At 32.7% G+C, this 19,303-nt stretch overlaps 1 protein-coding gene across 2 annotated transcripts; it reads left to right on the top strand.

The window, feature by feature from the left end:
* Window positions 1-114: 114 nt before the first annotated feature.
* Window positions 115-7,837, top strand: LOC100807844 (myosin-9). Of its 2 annotated transcripts, none has more exons than XM_006602694.4 (13): window positions 115-511; window positions 1,535-1,707; window positions 1,823-1,926; window positions 2,420-2,500; window positions 2,799-2,902; window positions 2,986-3,072; window positions 3,581-3,783; window positions 4,597-4,798; window positions 4,881-4,931; window positions 5,033-5,131; window positions 5,222-5,281; window positions 5,620-5,741; window positions 6,572-7,837. In XM_006602694.4, exons 1-13 carry the CDS (start codon window positions 305-307, stop codon window positions 7,719-7,721), a joined length of 2,643 nt encoding a protein of 880 aa, XP_006602757.1. In that variant the 5' UTR covers window positions 115-304; the 3' UTR covers window positions 7,722-7,837. The 2 variants fall into 2 exon arrangements, with proteins under 2 accessions (XP_006602757.1, XP_003551633.1); XM_003551585.4 differs by having other exon boundaries at window positions 5,617-5,741.
* Window positions 7,838-19,303: the final 11,466 nt, after the last annotated feature.

Raw genomic sequence — 19,303 nt, 5'->3', positions numbered from 1 at the left:
CATAGTCTTATTATTTTAAAAGATTATGTAAAAGAAAGAGTAATATTTTTAAGGATAAAATTGATTGATAAATGATGATTTATTCAATTAATAAAAGAGACGGGGACAAAAAAAGTTCCAAAGCTTCCAATGCAAGCTTAAGGTTAGTTTGTTGTTCTTTTCGTGCGTGAGTGAGTGCGTGACCCATCATCAAAGTGAACACACACTTACCAGTACAGTTCACAGTTCCCAGTTCCCAGTAGTGGTGGAAGCGCGCGAAGACCGAAGAGGGAAAATTCAGGTAATTAGGGTTTTGAAAGTGGCGATGGAAGAGGCAAAAGTGGAAACTCCGATGACAGCGTCGAGAGGCAACATTGGCAGTGGTGGTGACAATTGCTCGCAGAGTTTGAGCCCTAGAGCGCGCATTGTCTCCGTCGCCTCCAACATCGCCTCGCAGCCTCTTCACAACTCCGATCCTCAAGTTTGGGGCGTTCTCACTGCTATCTCCAACAATGCCCGCAAAAGGCACCAGGTTTATCCTTTTTTCCTTGTCTTGTCTCTATTTTGAATTAAGTATTTTGAGTTTAAGGGTGCTATAAGGAAGGGAGGATCGGGAAAAACCATTCTTAAATGAAAAGACTGAATTGTAGGTTAGCTCTTGGGATTAAAATGTCATTTTATCCCTTTTTTTTATATAAAATTTATACTTTTAGAATGTAGAATGGACCCATTATTAAATTTTGGTTATTATGTTGAAGGTAAGGTTAAAATGTTGATAACTTGATAACAATAGTCATGAGGAATTGACCCTATTGTTCATTATTTTTGGGTAAATGTAATCTTCATTGAGTCCTTTAAAGCGTTGGTTGTGTCAACCACACTGAAAACCGTATTTTTTGTGGTGAAAAAGATAAAACAGAGGTTATCAGAAGGAAATTTTTGTTGTTTTGTTTAAACTAAGAGCTGTTTGTTGATGTCATATATATAATATATTGTCAATTTTAGTGGAAACTGGGTTCTCCTGTATGAGGGTGAGCCTTGGCTCAATGGTAAGGTTGCTGCCTTAGTGCCTTATGACATAGAGGTCATGTCATGGGTACAAATCATGGAAACGATCTCTGCACTTGCAGCAGTTAGGCTGTGTATTATCTGTATTATCTTCCCACCCCAGACGGCCAGACCCTACTAGATGAGGGTGGCACTTGGTTGCTTTTGTACAATATTCAACTAAAATATTACTACTGATCATCCAAAGCACATGTTAAGGAAAATTTTGATTAGCATAATTTAATTGAATGTATTAGTAGTATTTTAAGTAAATGACTCAGACCCACAAATGTCCAAGATTTTGAATTTATAAACTTCTAATCAAATTGTGCTGTGTTTGAGCTGTAAATATCTGTGAAATTGTGCTGGAATTATATTGTGTGTGGTATTTTATTCCTACTCGTTTTCACTGTGACCAATAGTGTTTGCATTTCCTTTGTCTTCAAATTTTTTTGTTAAACTATTCGTTTCTCTTTTAATTTTTTTTTTATTAAATTGTTGTAACCAGGGAATTAACATTTTATTAACTGCTGATGAGCATCGTATTGGTCGATTGGTAGAGGATGTGCGTTTCCAGATTGATTCAAATTCTGTTAGTGCAAATCATTGCCGAATATACAGGATGAAAGTTACTAATGAAAATATGGAGAATACCACATCAATATTCTTGAAAGATACAAGGTTCTGGATTCTTTTTAAAACTTGGGGTCCTCTCTTCCCTCCCACTTACGAGGAGGTAAAGAGTTTTTTTTCTCCATTTTTCTTCATATTCTGATTTTTGTAAAACTTTATTCAGCACAAATGGAACTTACCTTAACTGGGAGAAATTGAAAAAGAATGGTGCTGCTGTGAAAGTCTGCCATGGTGATATTATATCATTTGCTGCTCCTCCGCAGCATGGTATGGTAATTTGAATTCCTTATAAGGGCTTAATATTTCAATTTTTCTTTTATTCCTATTCCACCTTTTCTCACCGCTGTTGCAGTTTTGTTTTACTGGTCAATGCTTTGGTTCTCATCACTATTTCCCTTTATCTGTTCTTTTAATTTCCTTTAACTTTGAAAAGTGTTATAAAAATATTAAATTGTTTTGTCGTAAATTGGCTTTGGGAAAGTTAATATTACTGAAATTACTTATCTATCCTTTCTTTTTTATGATTTTGCTGTTATTTGTAAAATAAATAAAATAAAGCATTATCCTATATAAAATATTTTTTTTATTGTACTAAGAAGACTTCTGTTACTTTTCCTTTTGTTTCTGAACATTTATTTTAAAGTTGGACAACTACTGTAATTATTTTTAATGAAATCGAGGAATTGCTGCTTTTGAGTATCTGTTGCCTTCTGTGTTTTGTTCTATTTTCTAACTATTATAATTTGGTCTTATCATGCAGATCTGGCATTTGCTTTTGTATATCGAGAGGTGCTTGTGTCCAGCCCCATGCCAGATAATGCAGTTGCTAAACGAAAAGCTGGTAGTGTTATGATCCGCAGCTCATACATTTACCTTTTTTTAGTCATTCTTGCATTCTTCTCTGATTTATGCTTGTAAGTGGAATCAAGCTTCTAATATTATGTGGATTTGGAGTTTCATGTGTGTGCTGACGTTCATAATTTCAAGTGCATATGATTGTACTCTTTGTAATTACCTCACATTTTATAGATGTTTAAGATATATTATGTTATATATTGATGCTGATTTTTACTTTTATTTCACTTTCTAATACTTTTGTCTTTCTTTTTTCCTTTCATCCTCTTATCTTCAATGTGTAGAGGATTTTGTTTCTGAAAACAAGAGATTGAAAGGTTTAGGCATTGGTGCTCCTGAGGGTCCCATATCTCTAGATGATTTTCGAAGTCTTCAAAGATCAAACATGGTGTGTTAACTTAGAAGCATTGCAGTATTAATGAGCATTGTAAACTTTTTTCGTTCTTTAACTGTATCCAATTTTCTTGACAGGAATTGAGAAAGCAATTGGAGAATCAGGTGGTTACAATTGATACTTTGCGTAGTGACAATCGTGCAGCTGTTGAACGCCATGAAAGTGTACGCAATCATTGTTGAACTTAGAGAGACAACACCTAGATTAAGCTGAGGTTCCCCTAAAAATGTTTTAAACTTAATACTTAATTTTAGAAATAATGTAAAAAAGGCAGATTATATGTTATGTAATTATGATAATTAGATTAACTGTTTATTCTTGTAATGTTTTTAATTATCCCTGTATTAATGACCTCTCATATAAATATATGTTACGTTGTGTGATTCAAACACACAGAATTCATCACATACCTCTCATTTTCTCTCTCTCAACTTTTATCATTCAATTTTATTTTACCCTTTTAAACACCTCCCAGCAATGGTATTCATGATACTCTATCTGTCACTGAGTTTGTAACTTTTCCTTGTCTCAAAAAAAATAAAGATTTGATGTACAACAACTATCTCTTCAATTTTGTTGATTCTCAAAGAAATGTTTGTCTAGATTTCATCTTACTTATTCATATAGTTTGTAATTTACAATGTCTTACCTAATTTATGATCCATTATGTAGGAATTAAAATCAGTCAAAGAGTCAGTTGAAAAATGTTACCTTGATCAATTAAAAGAATTACAGCAAATGGTGGATCTCAAACAGAAGGAATTAGGGGATCTTAACAGAGCATCTGCTGAACAAAAACATGCCATTGAAGACCTTGATGAGAGGCTTAGTGCTTCTATACAGTCATGTGCTGAAGCAAATTCTATAATAAGTAGGTATGAAACTATGAATTATTTAATTCTTATGGTTTAATTCTTCAATCTTCAATACTTTTGTACTTAGTAATATCATTTTGTTTCAATATTTCTTTTAAGTATTGTAGACTTAAGTGATTCATATTGATGTAGTTTCAGCCTTTGTTGATTGATCTTTATGTTGCCAAGAGAATACACAGTATAGAAATGGTTTCCCTCAGTTATTCCTGTCATGGTAATCTATTATGCGAGGGGGTGTTTAGTCCCACATTGCCTAGTTATATAGCCTAAGAAGTACTTATAAGGTTTGGGCAGTCCTTACCTTACAACTTCTTGGAAGGTTGAGTTATGCCTTAAGCCCGAATTTTAAGAACTTGTCTTTCTATGTAAAAGTTACTGAACACTTAAATTTGTTTGGGAAAATTACACATTTAGACATACACCCCCTAACTTTAGCAATATTGCACTTGAGACCCTTCCATTTTTTGACCCCACATGACCTCCCTAATTTATAGAAGAGCATTACAAAATAAGGGAGGTTTGTGTTAATGGGATTGGGAAGGGGACATGGTTCTATTTTGGTATATAAATTGAATTTTAAGGAGATCTGTGTAGGGACTAAAGTAGATGGGGCATTGGATGTAATTTTGCTTAAGTTCAGTGATGGTGAGTGTAATTTGCTCAGTTAGTTTGACTGACTTAGTATATGATGGTCATAGGAGTGTGGACTTTTGCTTTCTACTAATTTGTTACAGATGGCTAAATCTAAATTCTTAAAGTTGTAATGTTTTATATTTATTTTGCACGGTACAGTAATTCTCTTTCCTGATGCAGTCAAAAGGTAAATATAGCTGAACTGAAGGAACAATTGGATGAAGAGCGGACTCAACGAAAAGAAGAGCGAGAAAAGGCTGCTGGTGATTTAAAAGCTGCTGTTCATAGAGCCCAGTCTGAGGCTCAGGAGGAATTAAAACGACTCTCAGATGCTTCCTTAAGAAGAGAAAGAGAGCTACAAGAAACAATAAATAAGCTACAGGTTTGAAAGTTTTGATGCTAAATTAGTAAGAAACTTGACCCTTTCTACTTTCAGGAGCTCACATGCTGTCTCAATATTGTAGGAGTCAGAGAGAGAAATGTCTCTGCTGGTTGAAACCTTGAGGTTCAAACTGGTATTGTTCCATTTTTGCTCCTGTTAGCCTTAAGAAAATTTTTGCACTTCAGTTTCAGAATTCATATAGAGATTTTCCTCTTAATTCCTTTTCTGTTGCAGGAAGATACCAGGCAAAAATTGGTTGCATCTGATAATAAGGTTCGCCAATTGGAGACCCAAGTACATGAAGAGAAGCTTGCCACTGAAAATGAGATGAAGGTAATCTGATAATTTTACATAGAGTATCGTATTCCTTAATCATATTTTGCTTGATATCTATCTGAAAATAAATTCTAACTCATGGAGCAGAAAGTAGAACTTGAACAACAGGAAACAAGAAGATTAAGGAAAGAGCTTGAGAGCGAAAAGGTAGATATGAGAATCTCATGTCATTGAATACAAAATTTGTTTTGATACAAAGGTGTTTTTATGGGAATTTTGTCTGCTTTACATCCAGGTGCCATGCTAATGTTATTTTGACAAGACTGCAGAAGAAGTTATTGATATGACAAATGCCATGACTTTAACTGACTAATGCTCTTGGTCCAAAGAATGAAGAAAAACTTATAATTTATATGCTGCTTGGCTTTCTAATTAGTTTTTTTTTCTCTTTTTGTTCTATATCTTATCCTCATTTTTTAATCTCCTTTTCCTGGGGGTCAAGTTTCCTTATTTGAAGCCGAGATATTTGTTGATGTTGTTAGCAGGCAGCTCGAGAAGAAGCTTGGGCTAAAGTTTCTGTTCTTGAGCTTGAGATAAATGCTGCAATGCGAGATCTTGATTTTGAGAGGCGGAGGTTAAAAGGTGCCAGGGAAAGACTTATGCTTCGGTAAGGCTTGATTTGTTGTTGTTTATAATCATTGGACATCTGCAATTTGAAAAGTATGTAGGATTTCCAACATAGACTGCACATACTGGCATAGAATATCAGAGGACACAGGGCAGCACCCTAGCTGCTACTTCTTCCAGCTACTTGTTTGTTGCATTCTTTGGATTTTTGTGTTATAATAATTACTAATTATTCTTTATGTAGATTGAATTAAATAGGGATTCTAAGTCTTTCTAATAAAATCTTCAAAGAAGCACTAATAGTAGGGTTTTATAAACATTTCTTTCATGGATCTTAACTAATTTTTGAACTGATCTAAAAAGGAAATTGGATAAAAAGGATGTAGAGTCATGTTCGGCAAGATTAGGATTTAAGGAACCTTAGAAGATGTTTTTAGAGTATTTGTTGCTCATAAACCTTTTTCTATTCATACTTCATTTATTATAATTGAGTGCAAGATCAAAAGTTGGCATCTCTGTAGAGTGTCTATGCAAGCATGTTCATGACTAATTTGAGGGCTGTGATTATAACAAAAGAAGGGCTGCTGTGGTTACTTGTGTTACTTTGATTTGAATATACACTATTCAGCAATGTTATTTCAATTGAAAATGGGGAGATCCTGGTGTCCCATAAGTAGGTATTGTCATTCATATTTTTTTTATTCCAGCAGTATGTTACAAGTTCCAGTTGGTTAGTGTACTACTGAATTGTACTATATGAAGTGTTGTCTGACAGTTTTGCTTTGTAATGCATCATGCACTCCTGTCTTATTCTTCATAATGATTGTAGATTTCTAGATTTTTCAGCTGAAGCTCTGTGTTGTCATGCAGGGAAACACAGCTTCGAGCATTTTATTCCACTACTGAAGAGATACAAATATTGTTTGCTAAGCAACAGGAACAATTGAAGTCTATGCAGAGAACTCTAGAAGATGATGAAAATTATGAGAATACTTCTGTAGAAATGGATGGAGTCATTGTTGGAACCTCTGGCAGAGAAAAAGAAGTTGATGGATTCCATGGCCAAAATTGTGCCAAGGCAGGGTCAACTACTTCTGCACAAAGGCTCAACGTAGTTCATGTTGAAACGTCGAGCAATGAAGCAAGTGTCACTGAGAAGCATGACTGTGATATAAGAAGTGAAGAATGTCAAAATACACAGGAGGGAGAATTCACCAGTGCTGATCATGACCATAGTGTTAGAGGCGGCTTTGGTTCTGATATTGATGGTGTCGACACAGCAACTATGGTGGAGGGAGATGCTGCTGTAGGCACTGAGCGAGTTCTTGAAACTGAAAGTCCTGTAAATCAGGGTGAACAGAATATTGATTTGAACAAGTGTTTAGATGGGGACACAATGCAAATTGATGATGATGATAACAACGTACAAGAAACCGAGGACCATGCTCAAAAAACTTCTCGTGAAGGTTTACATCACTCACAATCAAATAATCCTTCAGACACTCAAAAGACCATTGAGGATACAGAAGCTGGAGGCTTAATCAGAACAGCGGACCTCTTAACTTCTGAAGTTGCTGGTAGTTGGGCTTGCAGTACCGCCCCTTCCACGCACGGAGAAAATGAATCTCCAAGAAGCAGAGATAATAATGAAGGTTCAGGAGCATTGCATGATTCAAATATCTTAGTGGCTGAGAGTCAGAACACAACTTCTGATGCTGCAGTTGCCAGAGAGAATGAAAGACAAGCACTAAGTGAGATGATTGGCATTGTTGCTCCCGATTTGAGGGAGCAATTTGGAGGTTCTGCATATGATTGTGACCAAGAGAGAGAAGACCATGGTGGTTCATCTGACTCAGATACTGAGAGTTGTAGCAACACTAGCATTGAAAACATAGCCAAAGCAAAGGGTGGAACGATATCTGATGAAGAAACTCAGCTTAGTGACCATGATGATGAGGATCAAAAGCAGGATGATGCCATGGATGATGATGATGATGATGAAGACACTGAAGAAGATTGATTTTGTTGCATATTTGGGTATGTAAGTTGTATAGATACTGAAGGAATCTCCTGTATTTTTGCAATTACTGCCCCCCCCCCCCTAATTATATTTAAGGCATTTTATTTAATTTACTATTCGTATGGGTTTTCCTGCCATTTTGTTTGTTTGATTAAATGCAAAGGTGATAAAGTATGATTATCTTTCTATTAAAGTATCAGTTTGTTGAATGACAGAAGTTTTTTAGCCGGAAAGTATCTTGTATGCTTGGAATCTGAATCTGAAACTGTAGTTCGCCAGGCATGACATGAATGCTAATGTTGCCACTTTGCCTGACGATATTGTCAATAATATTTTATGGATATGGTTTAAGTAATTAGTAGCATATGGCAACAGGAAATTAGAAAGTTAGAGACTATCATAATAAAAATAACATTAAAAAGTATTGAGCAAAAAGGAAAGATAAATGGATGAAAAATTCCTTTATATTTGGAATTCGTTATGTGCGTTTCTGCGTTGAAATGTTGGCCCTTGGTATAATAATGGGAATCTTTTTCGTATTTTGGTATATGGAAGGAGAAAAGAATAAAGTAGAAAAGGAAAGACAAATCAGTGGTATTCAAATCTTACACACGGTTTTAGATGTAGTTGACATTAGGAGTGCAGGGCAAATACTTGTAATAGGTTCTTTTATGAGGCCCCCATTCTGGGGTGGATCAAACAGTTGGCTGAATTCAAACACAGCAGAATTGTAATCTCAATCCTGTACCTTTTAGTACCTCTGGTACTTATTTAATCCACATATATATTTATTTTGGCTGATAAAAAAAAAAAAAGGAAAGACAAATGGAAGAAAAATTCCCTTATGTTTATGATTTGAAACGGGCGAGCATTAGAATGCATTTGCCCACTACTAAATCACTTATTCAAATATAAAACGGGTATGGTTGGGTGTTGCAAACACCCATCTAGATCAATGGCTAAGGACTAAGGAGCATGGGACTTTAAGTGCCCAAACTCTTTCAATAATTTTACACTTTGGTTTTGAAGGAAAGGAAAAAGAAAGAGGTTGATTAATATTTTTTTTTCTCTCTTTCATGAATCAAATAAGTGTGTTTCAATTCAAGTTGCTTCTTGCATATTTGTAAAATTAATATTGAAACAACAATCCAATTTATAATAATTTTTGTCGTGTTGATTGTAAAATAGTTATTCTGCTGCTTTTGTTATTTATTTTCTGATGAAATTATAACTTAATACTCACATGCTTATAATTATTTGATTAATACTATTTTTGGATTTTGTTCCTATACAGTTTTAAATGAACTGTACGATATCTAACTCATGTTTTTACTGTGCATTAAGATAGAAACTAAAATATAATTTAACAAATATTATGTTCTACAGTTATTTTACAATTCCAGAAGATCACAATCCGTTATTTGATAACACTTTTGTGACAAGAAACGATGTTAACGTCTAATCAAAGGACAATCTAGAATATGAGCTTTGTATTTGCACGTTAGAAATATAGATAAGAAAATCTGTGATGTACGTACGTTCTTTTATCATATAAAACATTAGTGCAAGAACGATGTAGTAAAAATTATATATAAATAATTTATTTGGAACCTAACAATACAAATTCTCAAAAAGAAAAGTGATACTTAAAACGACCCAAACAAGACAATACATTTATTAACTTATGTTATCATCAGATCATTTATTAAATTGATTGGATGTTTCAAATAGTTGAGTATCATCAACAGCAGGTTCTTGAAAAAGAATGTATATTTCGAGTGGAAAAAAAATAGAAGCAAAGAAAAATTTCTACTATGAAGGTGAAGATATCATATTAGGTTTATATGTGGCACTCTGAATTTCTCATTCAACTTTTGTTAAACAATGTATTTGAGAGAAGTGGATAATGTATATTAAGATTCTCTATATGTAGTACTTCCAAAATTGTCACAATATATTCTATGATAAGTTAAGAGATATGCAAATTAAATACTACATTGTAAGGTGATGGCAGCTACTACTACTATACGGCATGAGAGTGATCCAGGCTCTGTAACAATCTGGGGGCAAATGAATTCATAGAGCTATAATTGTACACGTTTAAATATGTCATGATGATGATGGTAATAGAAGACGAGGCTTAGTGATGATGATGATGAGGATGTGTACCAATTCTGAAGGCAATCAATGGCAGTGGATGATTGAGTGGCAGAGAGTAAGATCATAGATTTCTAATTTGAATGTAAGGAAATTGTGATGTTGAGGTGGACCACATAGTTGATGGTGAGAGATGAATGAGCAAACAGTGTCCATACATAAATAGTGCATGTGAAACTACAGCTCCTCTCCTCTCACTTCAACTTATAATTATCCATCCATAATATTATATTACCTCTTGTTTTTTCTTTATGCATTTCCCCATGCAATATTATTTGATCAAAGGCAAAAAGGAGTTTAATTAATTTGATACTTACGTTAGGGACACTTTTGGCTAATTGAAAATTGTGAGTACTGATTTTTCCCCTGTGAAGAAACAAGGGTTAATATTCAGGATTCAATAATTTAATTTAGATAAATCAAACATGAAAAAAAAATGATTTTCGCTTCTTGCTAGGACTTAGAATCGCTTCTTGAAAAAAATAATTACACTAAAATTTTGTCACTCTTCTCCCAAAATGCGTTTTACAAGAATCAAAACACAGGCCTTTTTCCAAGATAGAAAAAAAAATAGTGTTTGTTTTAATTTATTTGAAAAAAAGTATGTGTAACACCTATTTTTCGTAAAATAAATTAAAAATGTTTTAGTTAAAAATAAATAGAGTTTTAAAAAAATAATGAAGTTTTTGTAATTAAATAAATAAGAAGAAATAGTTTTATTAATTAAAATAATGGTTTTAAGGTAAATAAAATAAATGTGTTTTTAAAAAATAAAAAAGATATTTTATTTATTCATTTAATAGACTTAGAGTACCCTAACTATAAACATAGATATATTAGGTCAATTTTTTCATTTACGATATATTTCTATGCTTTCTCTTCTTCCCAAATATGTTCTTCTTTCTTCCCCTCCCAAAACGCTATCTTCTTCCTGGATACTCTCAAACCTTGTCCCATTAAAACTATAATTGCGGACTCGTTAATCGTTGGATCATTTCGAAATTTAGACATCACCTTCGAAACTCATCTTCTCACATGTCCACTGTCCAGATTAGTGAAATAATGTTTGTAGAGAGAGAAATATCCCTCTCACAAAGACATTGAAATTGAGGTTCCAATCTCTTATCTTTCTCTCTAATGCTTGGAAACTCTAGTAGAGCAAACAAATAAAAAGTTTGAAGAATCTTAGGAAACCGCTAAAGAAGACGCCATTATCACTTCTAGATTACACACGTGAACCCGCCTAGAGGTAAGAGATGAGCTTGTCGTGATTGAGGTTAGAGTGAACATATGTAGAAATTCTTATAGGATCAAATTGAGATTAATTGTGGGGTGTTTTATGTGTTTTAATTTTTTTCGGTACAATGATAACTAAGAATTTTCCATGTTTGATGGGTCAATTGATGCCATGATGAGAATTGGAAGGTTTAATTGAATGTTTGACTTTGAATGTTAGAAATCTAGAAATTTGAGAATTCTTGCATGTTTTTTTGAAATTGATTGAGGGATTTTGTTCCTTATGATGTGATCACATGTTCTGTGTTATTCATTTTGAATTTGGGTGTGTTTTGAGGTCTAAATTGTTCCTCTTTTGCTTCACGAAATGGAGGTTTTTTGCAAAGCACGACCGTGATTGGTGAGAGCACACTCGCGCTTAGTGAAAATCAGTTGTTTTAAGCCCGTACTATTTTCCTGACAGCGTGAATTAATTTGTAGCCTAAAAATGACTAAGACAATGATTGAATTAAGTTTTGTGGTCATGAAAGTTCTATCCCCAAATGTTAGCTAACGAATTCCGTTAGTTTCACCCAATTCGGAGTTGTATAGCCCCTTAGAGAGTCAAATTACTGAGGAAAGGTCGATTTGTCAGGATTAAGTAAAGATCCAATGTTTACCTTAGGTTTAGACATAGTTAATGGTCAAATTGGATTTTGTGATCAACATAAGAGTTTTAGATAATTGTCTTAGCTATAAAACAAGATAAGTATGAACCTAATAGGATTAGTACATTCCCTGTACTTGTAATTTTACTCTATAAAGGTCATGGTAACTTATGAGAAAATGTAAGGATATACTTGTTTATCATACATGTACGTATGGTTGCTATTAACTGAATGAATAAGTGAATGATTATATGTCTTAAATGTTTGAAGATTGCTATTGTATGATATATATATATATATATATATATATATATATATATATATATATATATATATATATATATATATTGTGTCATATAAATATTGCTATTGTGTGATTTGTATATAATTCATGAGATATAGTGACATGATGTTTTGGGATTATGAAATTGTGATTCAAATTAAGTATAAATGGCAAGTTGAGCATGCGTTAATTTGTGAGATACACATGAACATGTGATGGTGGATTGTGATGTTTTAAGATATTAAATTGTGGACATCGAATATGGTTGTAAATAAGTGTTTGGTTAATACTTGATGTGATATTACTTGTGTTGTGAATTCTGAATTATACAATAACCTGACTAGTGTTTACCTTGAGAAAAGTGTTTATGTGTAATGTGTTAAAAGGAAAGTGTAGGGTTCCAAGTTAGGAACCTGAGATATTAAATTGTATTGCAATGTGTTAAACCTGTTTGAAAACAAGTGTGAGGTCATGAGTATTGTATAATTCATGAGCAGTATCTGCGTGCAAAAGTTGTTTTATGGGTTGGATCTGAATTAGGAAGGTTTCCTAACAGATTCTTTGAAGTCTAGGCCGTGCGGGTAAATACATTCTGTTTGAGTGCTCCTTTAAACATATGTTGATTCCATATGGTTGGAACATTCTTGCAAAATAGAGTGATTCTGACTAGTCACCTTATAATTTCACTTAGTGAGAGTGACCTGACATACTCATTGTATGGTGTGTCTTGTTATGTACTCCTAGACGCCTTGGTGTTTTTTTTTACTAACATGGTATCACATTACATATAGGATTGAGTCTTAGTGTATTTGTTGTATAACGCTTGTATAATGATCATTGTGACTTGTTATACGATGATGTGTAATGAATTGTGTAAGTGTGAGATGCGGTATTGTATTTGAGATGTGTTGTCTTGAATATATGATTAATCATGAAGGAGTGAAATGTGATTTGTGATTAAATTCTGGGACAAGTGATGTTACGTATTGAGTGTTAAAATGATGCGAACTGTGTCAAAGTTGAGTCTTGTTATACCTATATTGTTGTTATATTTATATCATACTTGTATGCTTCTATTTATCTCTATTCATTGAGGAATGTGATGATTCACTTCTCATGTGTTGTTTGTGTTTAGATTATGTGATGATCTCGAACCTTGTGTTCGTATGAGTAAATAACTAGGTGGATTGCTTTAAGGAACCTCGTGCTGGAGGATGCTGGGACACAATGCTTTGATAAAATATAACATTGAAACATGAGTTTTTGTTTTAATTGCATTATGTTTTGAAATGTTATTTTATTTTATTTTGTTGTTTAACTTGAGTTCTTTTGTAAACTTTAATGACCTTGTTTTGAGCTAAAAATTAATATTTTTAAAAAGTTTTATTTGATAACAGTGAAATAAATATGAATCTTTTATCCACGTGAATTTATTGACAATCTTATTAAATAAAATTGATTTAATTAGATTTTGTGTTTTATATGTTTTTCCCATTTATATGCATGCTAAAGTAGAGGGTGTCACATTATGAATGTGTGGTCAAAATTATATCATAAAACAAGGAACCTTATACATTAAACTAATCAAATGATAACAAATGATGAAGTATTAAAGGATAAAATATGTATTCAGTCTTATACTTTTAGTCCAATTTAATTTTAGTTTTTGTAATTTTAAATTAATCAATTTAATCTATATACTTTAAAAAAATAGGTAGATTTAGTTTTTGCACAATAACAACCAGGGACCAAACAAAGACTAAATCCACGTGTTTTTTAAGGTATAAAGATTAAATTGATAGATTTAAAATTATAAAAATTAAAATCAAATTTGACTAAAAATACAGAGATCAAAAACATGTTACTCAATATCAAAATTAAAAATCATAAATTCAACCGGAGGTAAGAGAAATTTTAATTCTTTTTACATTGTTACATTGAAGATCAAACTTAAAACCTTATTAGTACTATCTAAATCTCATACTAGTAGGCCAACCATATTTTAGACAGGAGAAACTAAAGAGATATGACACACACATACACATTATATTAAACCAAATTAAACTTGATTTTTAGCAATAATATATATTTAGTTATTACTTTTTTAAATCACTTTTCCTTTTGAATTTTCAAATAGGATTATAAGATTTCTATTTTTTTTAAAAGATGAGTTCTGTGTATATTAAAGTGAAATTAAGAAACTCATTTAGTGAAATTGATATGAAAAAAAGTTTTTGATGAGCGAAATAAGTAAATAGGTAGGGATAGCAATCAATTAAAATTGATGTTTCTTCCTTTGCTTTTCTTTTCTTTTTTGTTTTTCTGGTTTTACAATATTAGACGTGAGTAAAATATTTAAAGATAAGTTGTTGTCCTATTAATTAGAGGGGAGGGAAAGTTTTATAACCTTCCTTCAGTATATATCACCGACTAATCTTAAATGCCACACACACATGCACCCAAAATTTCCTCTAAAACTAAATAAAATATATATAGATAAGTTGTACTCCTATAAACTATTCACACATGCTCACACACAAAAAAAGCTATAAGATAATCTTGAAAATGGGTAGGGATTTTGATATCATAGTTGACTACTTCCTCCACGTAGTGCAAGTATTTTGGTGGTAGTAATACAAGAAATGAGTGAAAGCTTGTGGTCCTTGTCCTCATCAAATAGCTCAACCTTCCTTGTTCAAAAGGGTATGATGAGGGGCTCAAGACGAACCCATCTTTGAAATGTATCTTTGGTAAAGATCAAACTTGTAAAAGTATTTTCATAAATTTACGCTATCATGAAAATAGATACAAATCACCATCCAAATATAAAGCCATGTTTGCAAATTGCTTTTCTCCCCTCCCTTTGCCTTTTCCTTTCTAGCTTTTTTACTAAATGAAAATGACTCCCCTTCAAGATCAAAATATCCCCACACGCTTTGCCCTAGTGTGACACTTCGCTTTCCTAGCTACACCATATCCACATGAGTTCTACCTGTGTCTCATTGATGCATTTCATCCTAAATCTAGGAGGGGAATATTTGTGTACAACTCATAATGTATAAAACAATCAATTCATTTTACCATCTTGGTTAACTACTATCTATGATCATTTGTAGCACTTCCAATGTAAAATATGTCACAAATTTCTTGTGAGCCACACCTTAATTAGTAAATTTTGCCGCCAACAAGTTAAGGGGAAAATATGTGAAATGGTTCAGCCGAAGTTGGACAAGATTCTAGCTTCCACTATATACCATCATGATATATAAACAAAAATCACCCAATGAATGTGAGAAGGGGGCAAGGTGGTCATGATGATAGGGAAGAAGATGAAGCCAAAATAGGGTTCATTTTCCAAATAAATGAGCATGGCGTTAGTACTCGATTACATGAAGAAAAGGGACAAAATAAGGGACCTAACCACATTGACTACTTACCCCCTCCATATCCCCATTACCTCTATAGAACCTCTCCCAATACTCCACTCATTTTTAATTGGCTTCATCTAAATCGCATGTGACTTTCACGTGACACCCCATGTGACTCTTCTTTTGAAGTTGGACTTGGATTGGAGCCTCTAAAGTAACACATACTCAATTCTTTTAATTTAATTATATAATAAAATAAGTGATGTCCTGTAATGAAGCTGTATCTAATTGGTGTTTTGACCCGGATATTTAATTGGTCGCAGTTTGTTTCTCCAAAACTAATTAATTAAATGGTGATTACGTCTCTAATAAGCTATCTAGAGGATAAAAAATAAAACGTTGTGGGTTATACTTTCGGAGAAAGAGAGTAAAAGATTAAGCATAATGACAATGTTGTGTAATTTCATTGTTTAATAGAATCCTAACACGTAAAGACAAATCCATAATGTGAAAGAGAAAAAATAGGATTAGAAAGGTTGGTTCTACTTTTGAAACAAAAACTTTCTTAACGTACATAAGACCAGTCTTAACGATTTTATATGAAACAAATAACAACTTTTGACCATATATATGTAAACAAGGGTCCGTTAATTCAACTTTTATAAATAAGTGTTTTTAAAGTGCTTATTCAAGAACTAAAAAATTAAAAATATGATATTTGTTATGTGTTTAGGTGTGCGCGATTCCCTTACACAAAAAATAATTCTCATTTCTTTTTTGCACAGCAAAAAAGGATATATTTTAGTAATTGAAATGGTTTAATATTATTTAGTTTAATGAAAATAGAGAAAATACTCAAAAATAAAATAATATACAGTGTCGACAAATCAAAGGTAAAGAAATGATCCGTCAACTTCTACTGTGAGAGGTTCAGGCCAACTTGTAGGTTTTGAAAAGTCTTATGATCTCTTTCGGTCGAAATGTATAGGAAGTAAGAAAAGAAATGATTATCAAAGGATGAGCATAAAAACAATGGAGGCTCTTAGATATGACCTAAATTTACTTACTATCGTAGGAAAATCCAAAACAGATATAAATTTACAATAGTACAAGATTGAATGTGAAAAAAGTTAGCTCTAAAAGGTAGACAAACTTGTGCTTGTTGATTATCTAGAGAGGCCTATTTGCTTACACACACAAATCACTAAAATACAAATGATCAGATGAATGTTTATCATCTTAATCGTTCTTGCTAGTGCTGATTCCAATAAGACAAGGAAAGTGTTTTTCTTTTTTACACAGTTTTTGTGATGTTATGTTAATTCTCAAACGTAGCGCTTCTTCCCCAATACAGCCTGTTGGAACAAGTGGAATAGGGTTGACCTAATTGCATATAAGTATAAATATAATCTTTCACATAATACTATAAAGTAGAAACCTAAAATTGAAAGATCGATACAAGGCTACATTTGTATTATCAAGGATAAATAACAAATGGAATCAATTGTTTTATTGTAAAAGTTTCACCTTTAGCAAGTTTTTAATTAAAATTTTCTCTCTTGGAAGAATATGACAATATGTCTTTCTCGTAGTACCCAGTAAAAAAAATCAAGTTGCATTCATTTCTTTTATAAGTAAATGACTTTTTCCTCTTAAAAGTTTTTAAAAAAATATTAGCTATGATTGAAAAGTTCCCTTTCTTGTAGAACTTAGTACTACACTGTATGTTACTTATTAGCCTACTCATGTTGTCAACTATCATAAATGGTAAAAGGATATGGAAGAAGCTATTCTACTATGGAATCTAACAATTACTGGACTATTAGTCTCCTTATTACATATCATAGGATGTAAAAAGATTTATAAGGTCAAAGACTAAGGCTGATGATTAAATTGAAAATTAAAATTAGACTTTAATTAGACACCAATATGCATTTCTCAATCCTGATAAATTCATATACACATGGATTATTTATCATTGGGATACAAAGTTGAGGGAGAGAGTATGCTTTACAACTTAAATTAAAACGGTCACATTATTTATGGCTTAAAGAGACATCTACACATGTTACAATTAATTTTCTACTGCCTTTTTTAGCAATGCCAGATTGTTCATTCTCTGTTTTTTTTATGACAGATTGTTCATTCTATGTTAATAACTTAAAATTATCACAACAAGCTTAGATTATGCGAAACACAGGCTGCAAAAACTAATTAAAAGTCATTGGCAATCTTAAACTAGAAATTGTATTTACACTACTCATTTGTATCATTTTTTGTGGAACAAAGAATGTGACAAGAAAAACGAGTGAGAACTGTATAATAAGATAGTTGACGTGATGGAATAAATAGAGGAAAAATAATATAATAAAAAGTATTTATGCATAATATAACCAATCGTAAATTTTTTCTTGGAATGAAAATAACATATTTTAAGCAAATAATTTATCTATCCCAAAAATTTATGCTTTTAAGGATACATGTTTCTAGGGATGCTAGCTTGTTCCTACTCCCATAGATCCTAATATCAACTTATGCGCTATGTTGGGGATCTTTTACCTAACATTTCTTAGTAGAAACGATTGGTTGTTGGCATATTATTATATATGACCATATATTATGTAGTTAGTTACTAAACTCATAAATTCTCAGCTACCTTGGACGATATATTTTGATGTTGTTCATCATCTCATACATCTAATCCAACTTTTTTTCTCTCATAAACCCGCGAATTTGTTAACTAATTATATAATTTTGATTCTCCTCTCTAGTATCACCAATTCATATTTCACCGAAGTTTTAGATAAACTGACATGGAGCAATTCCATCTTGGTCCGTTGTCTTAAATTCAAGTTTTTAGTATATAACTACATTAAATATTCATAAGAGAATTTTTTCAAATATAACTTTTGTCTCTAAAAGAAAATCAGTTCATGTAATAAAGTGAATCTATTTTTGTTTTTTCTGAAACTTTGATTTTTAATTGTATGGAATGATAACGTAATCTTTGAATTTCACCCGGTGGAATAAGAATTTGTTGTTGTATGTGATAAAGTGAATCTCTTTTCATCCTCAATCTTTGGAAATTTTTTACAGTGTAGCAACCAAATCTATGTTTTTCTTTATGAGAAAAGCCCTTGGCGGTTAGCTTTACAATCTGTGAGACTGTGGCACTTGTGCTACATGGGACTACCTGAAGGAAGTGGGCAACCACAGTGCTAACAGCAACAATAACTGCGGAAACCACAAGCAACCATACATTGGCCCATTTTAAATGAACCTGGAGTAAATGCATAACCCATTTTGAGTGTGATGTCACACTTATCTTCTATTCTACCATAATTAGCACAATTAATTTGATCACAACCCACATGACTGACTTTTATGACTATTATTATTTTTCTGCTTTGAGGATCCCATGGTGTCAAGAGTGAGTGAGAGGACCCTAAACAGTCTTACATACAAACTGAATGGGAAACTTCTAAATTATTCCAAAAAGTGTAACTCAACTAATAGAATAATGGGTATGGTACTTTTTCTATGTGCCTCCCCCATCCTTCTCAATTTCTCAAATGTTACCCCGCCACCCCAAGTTAGACTCTCAACCAAAGCAATCAAAAAGGCCTAGAAAGAAGAGAGCCATTTTTCTTCATCCTCTTCTGCTTTCCCTCATCTATTGCTGCCCTTCGTAATCATGAGTCCTTGTGCCATCATTGCTATAAAAGTCTCTCTCTCTCTCTCTCTCTCTCTCTCTCTCTCTCTCTCTCTCATATAACCACAAAATCACAGCTATATTATAACACTTTTCTTTCACCCTAGTAGTTTCCTACCAAGTTTCTTCTCACCTATAAAGACCCCTTGTAGCCTATTTGTTACATCTCACCATCCCAT

The sequence above is a fragment of the Glycine max genome, chromosome 18 (genome assembly GCF_000004515.6).
Source record: "Glycine max cultivar Williams 82 chromosome 18, Glycine_max_v4.0, whole genome shotgun sequence".
NCBI lineage: Eukaryota > Viridiplantae > Streptophyta > Magnoliopsida > Fabales > Fabaceae > Glycine > Glycine max.
This window is presented reverse-complemented; position numbering and strand designations above follow the sequence as displayed.

What these genes read in the sequence shown, in the direction of transcription:
- LOC100807844 (XM_003551585.4), top strand. Translation starts at nt 305, where the DNA reads ATGGAAGAGGCAAAAGTGGAAACTCCGATGACAGCGTCGAGAGGCAAC. An exon ending in ATGCCCGCAAAAGGCACCAG is followed by an intron (nt 512 to 1,534) that starts GTTTATCCTTTT and finishes TGTTGTAACCAG; the next exon opens with GGAATTAACATTTTATTAAC. An exon ending in AGGGAAAGACTTATGCTTCG is followed by an intron (nt 5,742 to 6,571) that starts GTAAGGCTTGAT and finishes GTTGTCATGCAG; the next exon opens with GGAAACACAGCTTCGAGCAT.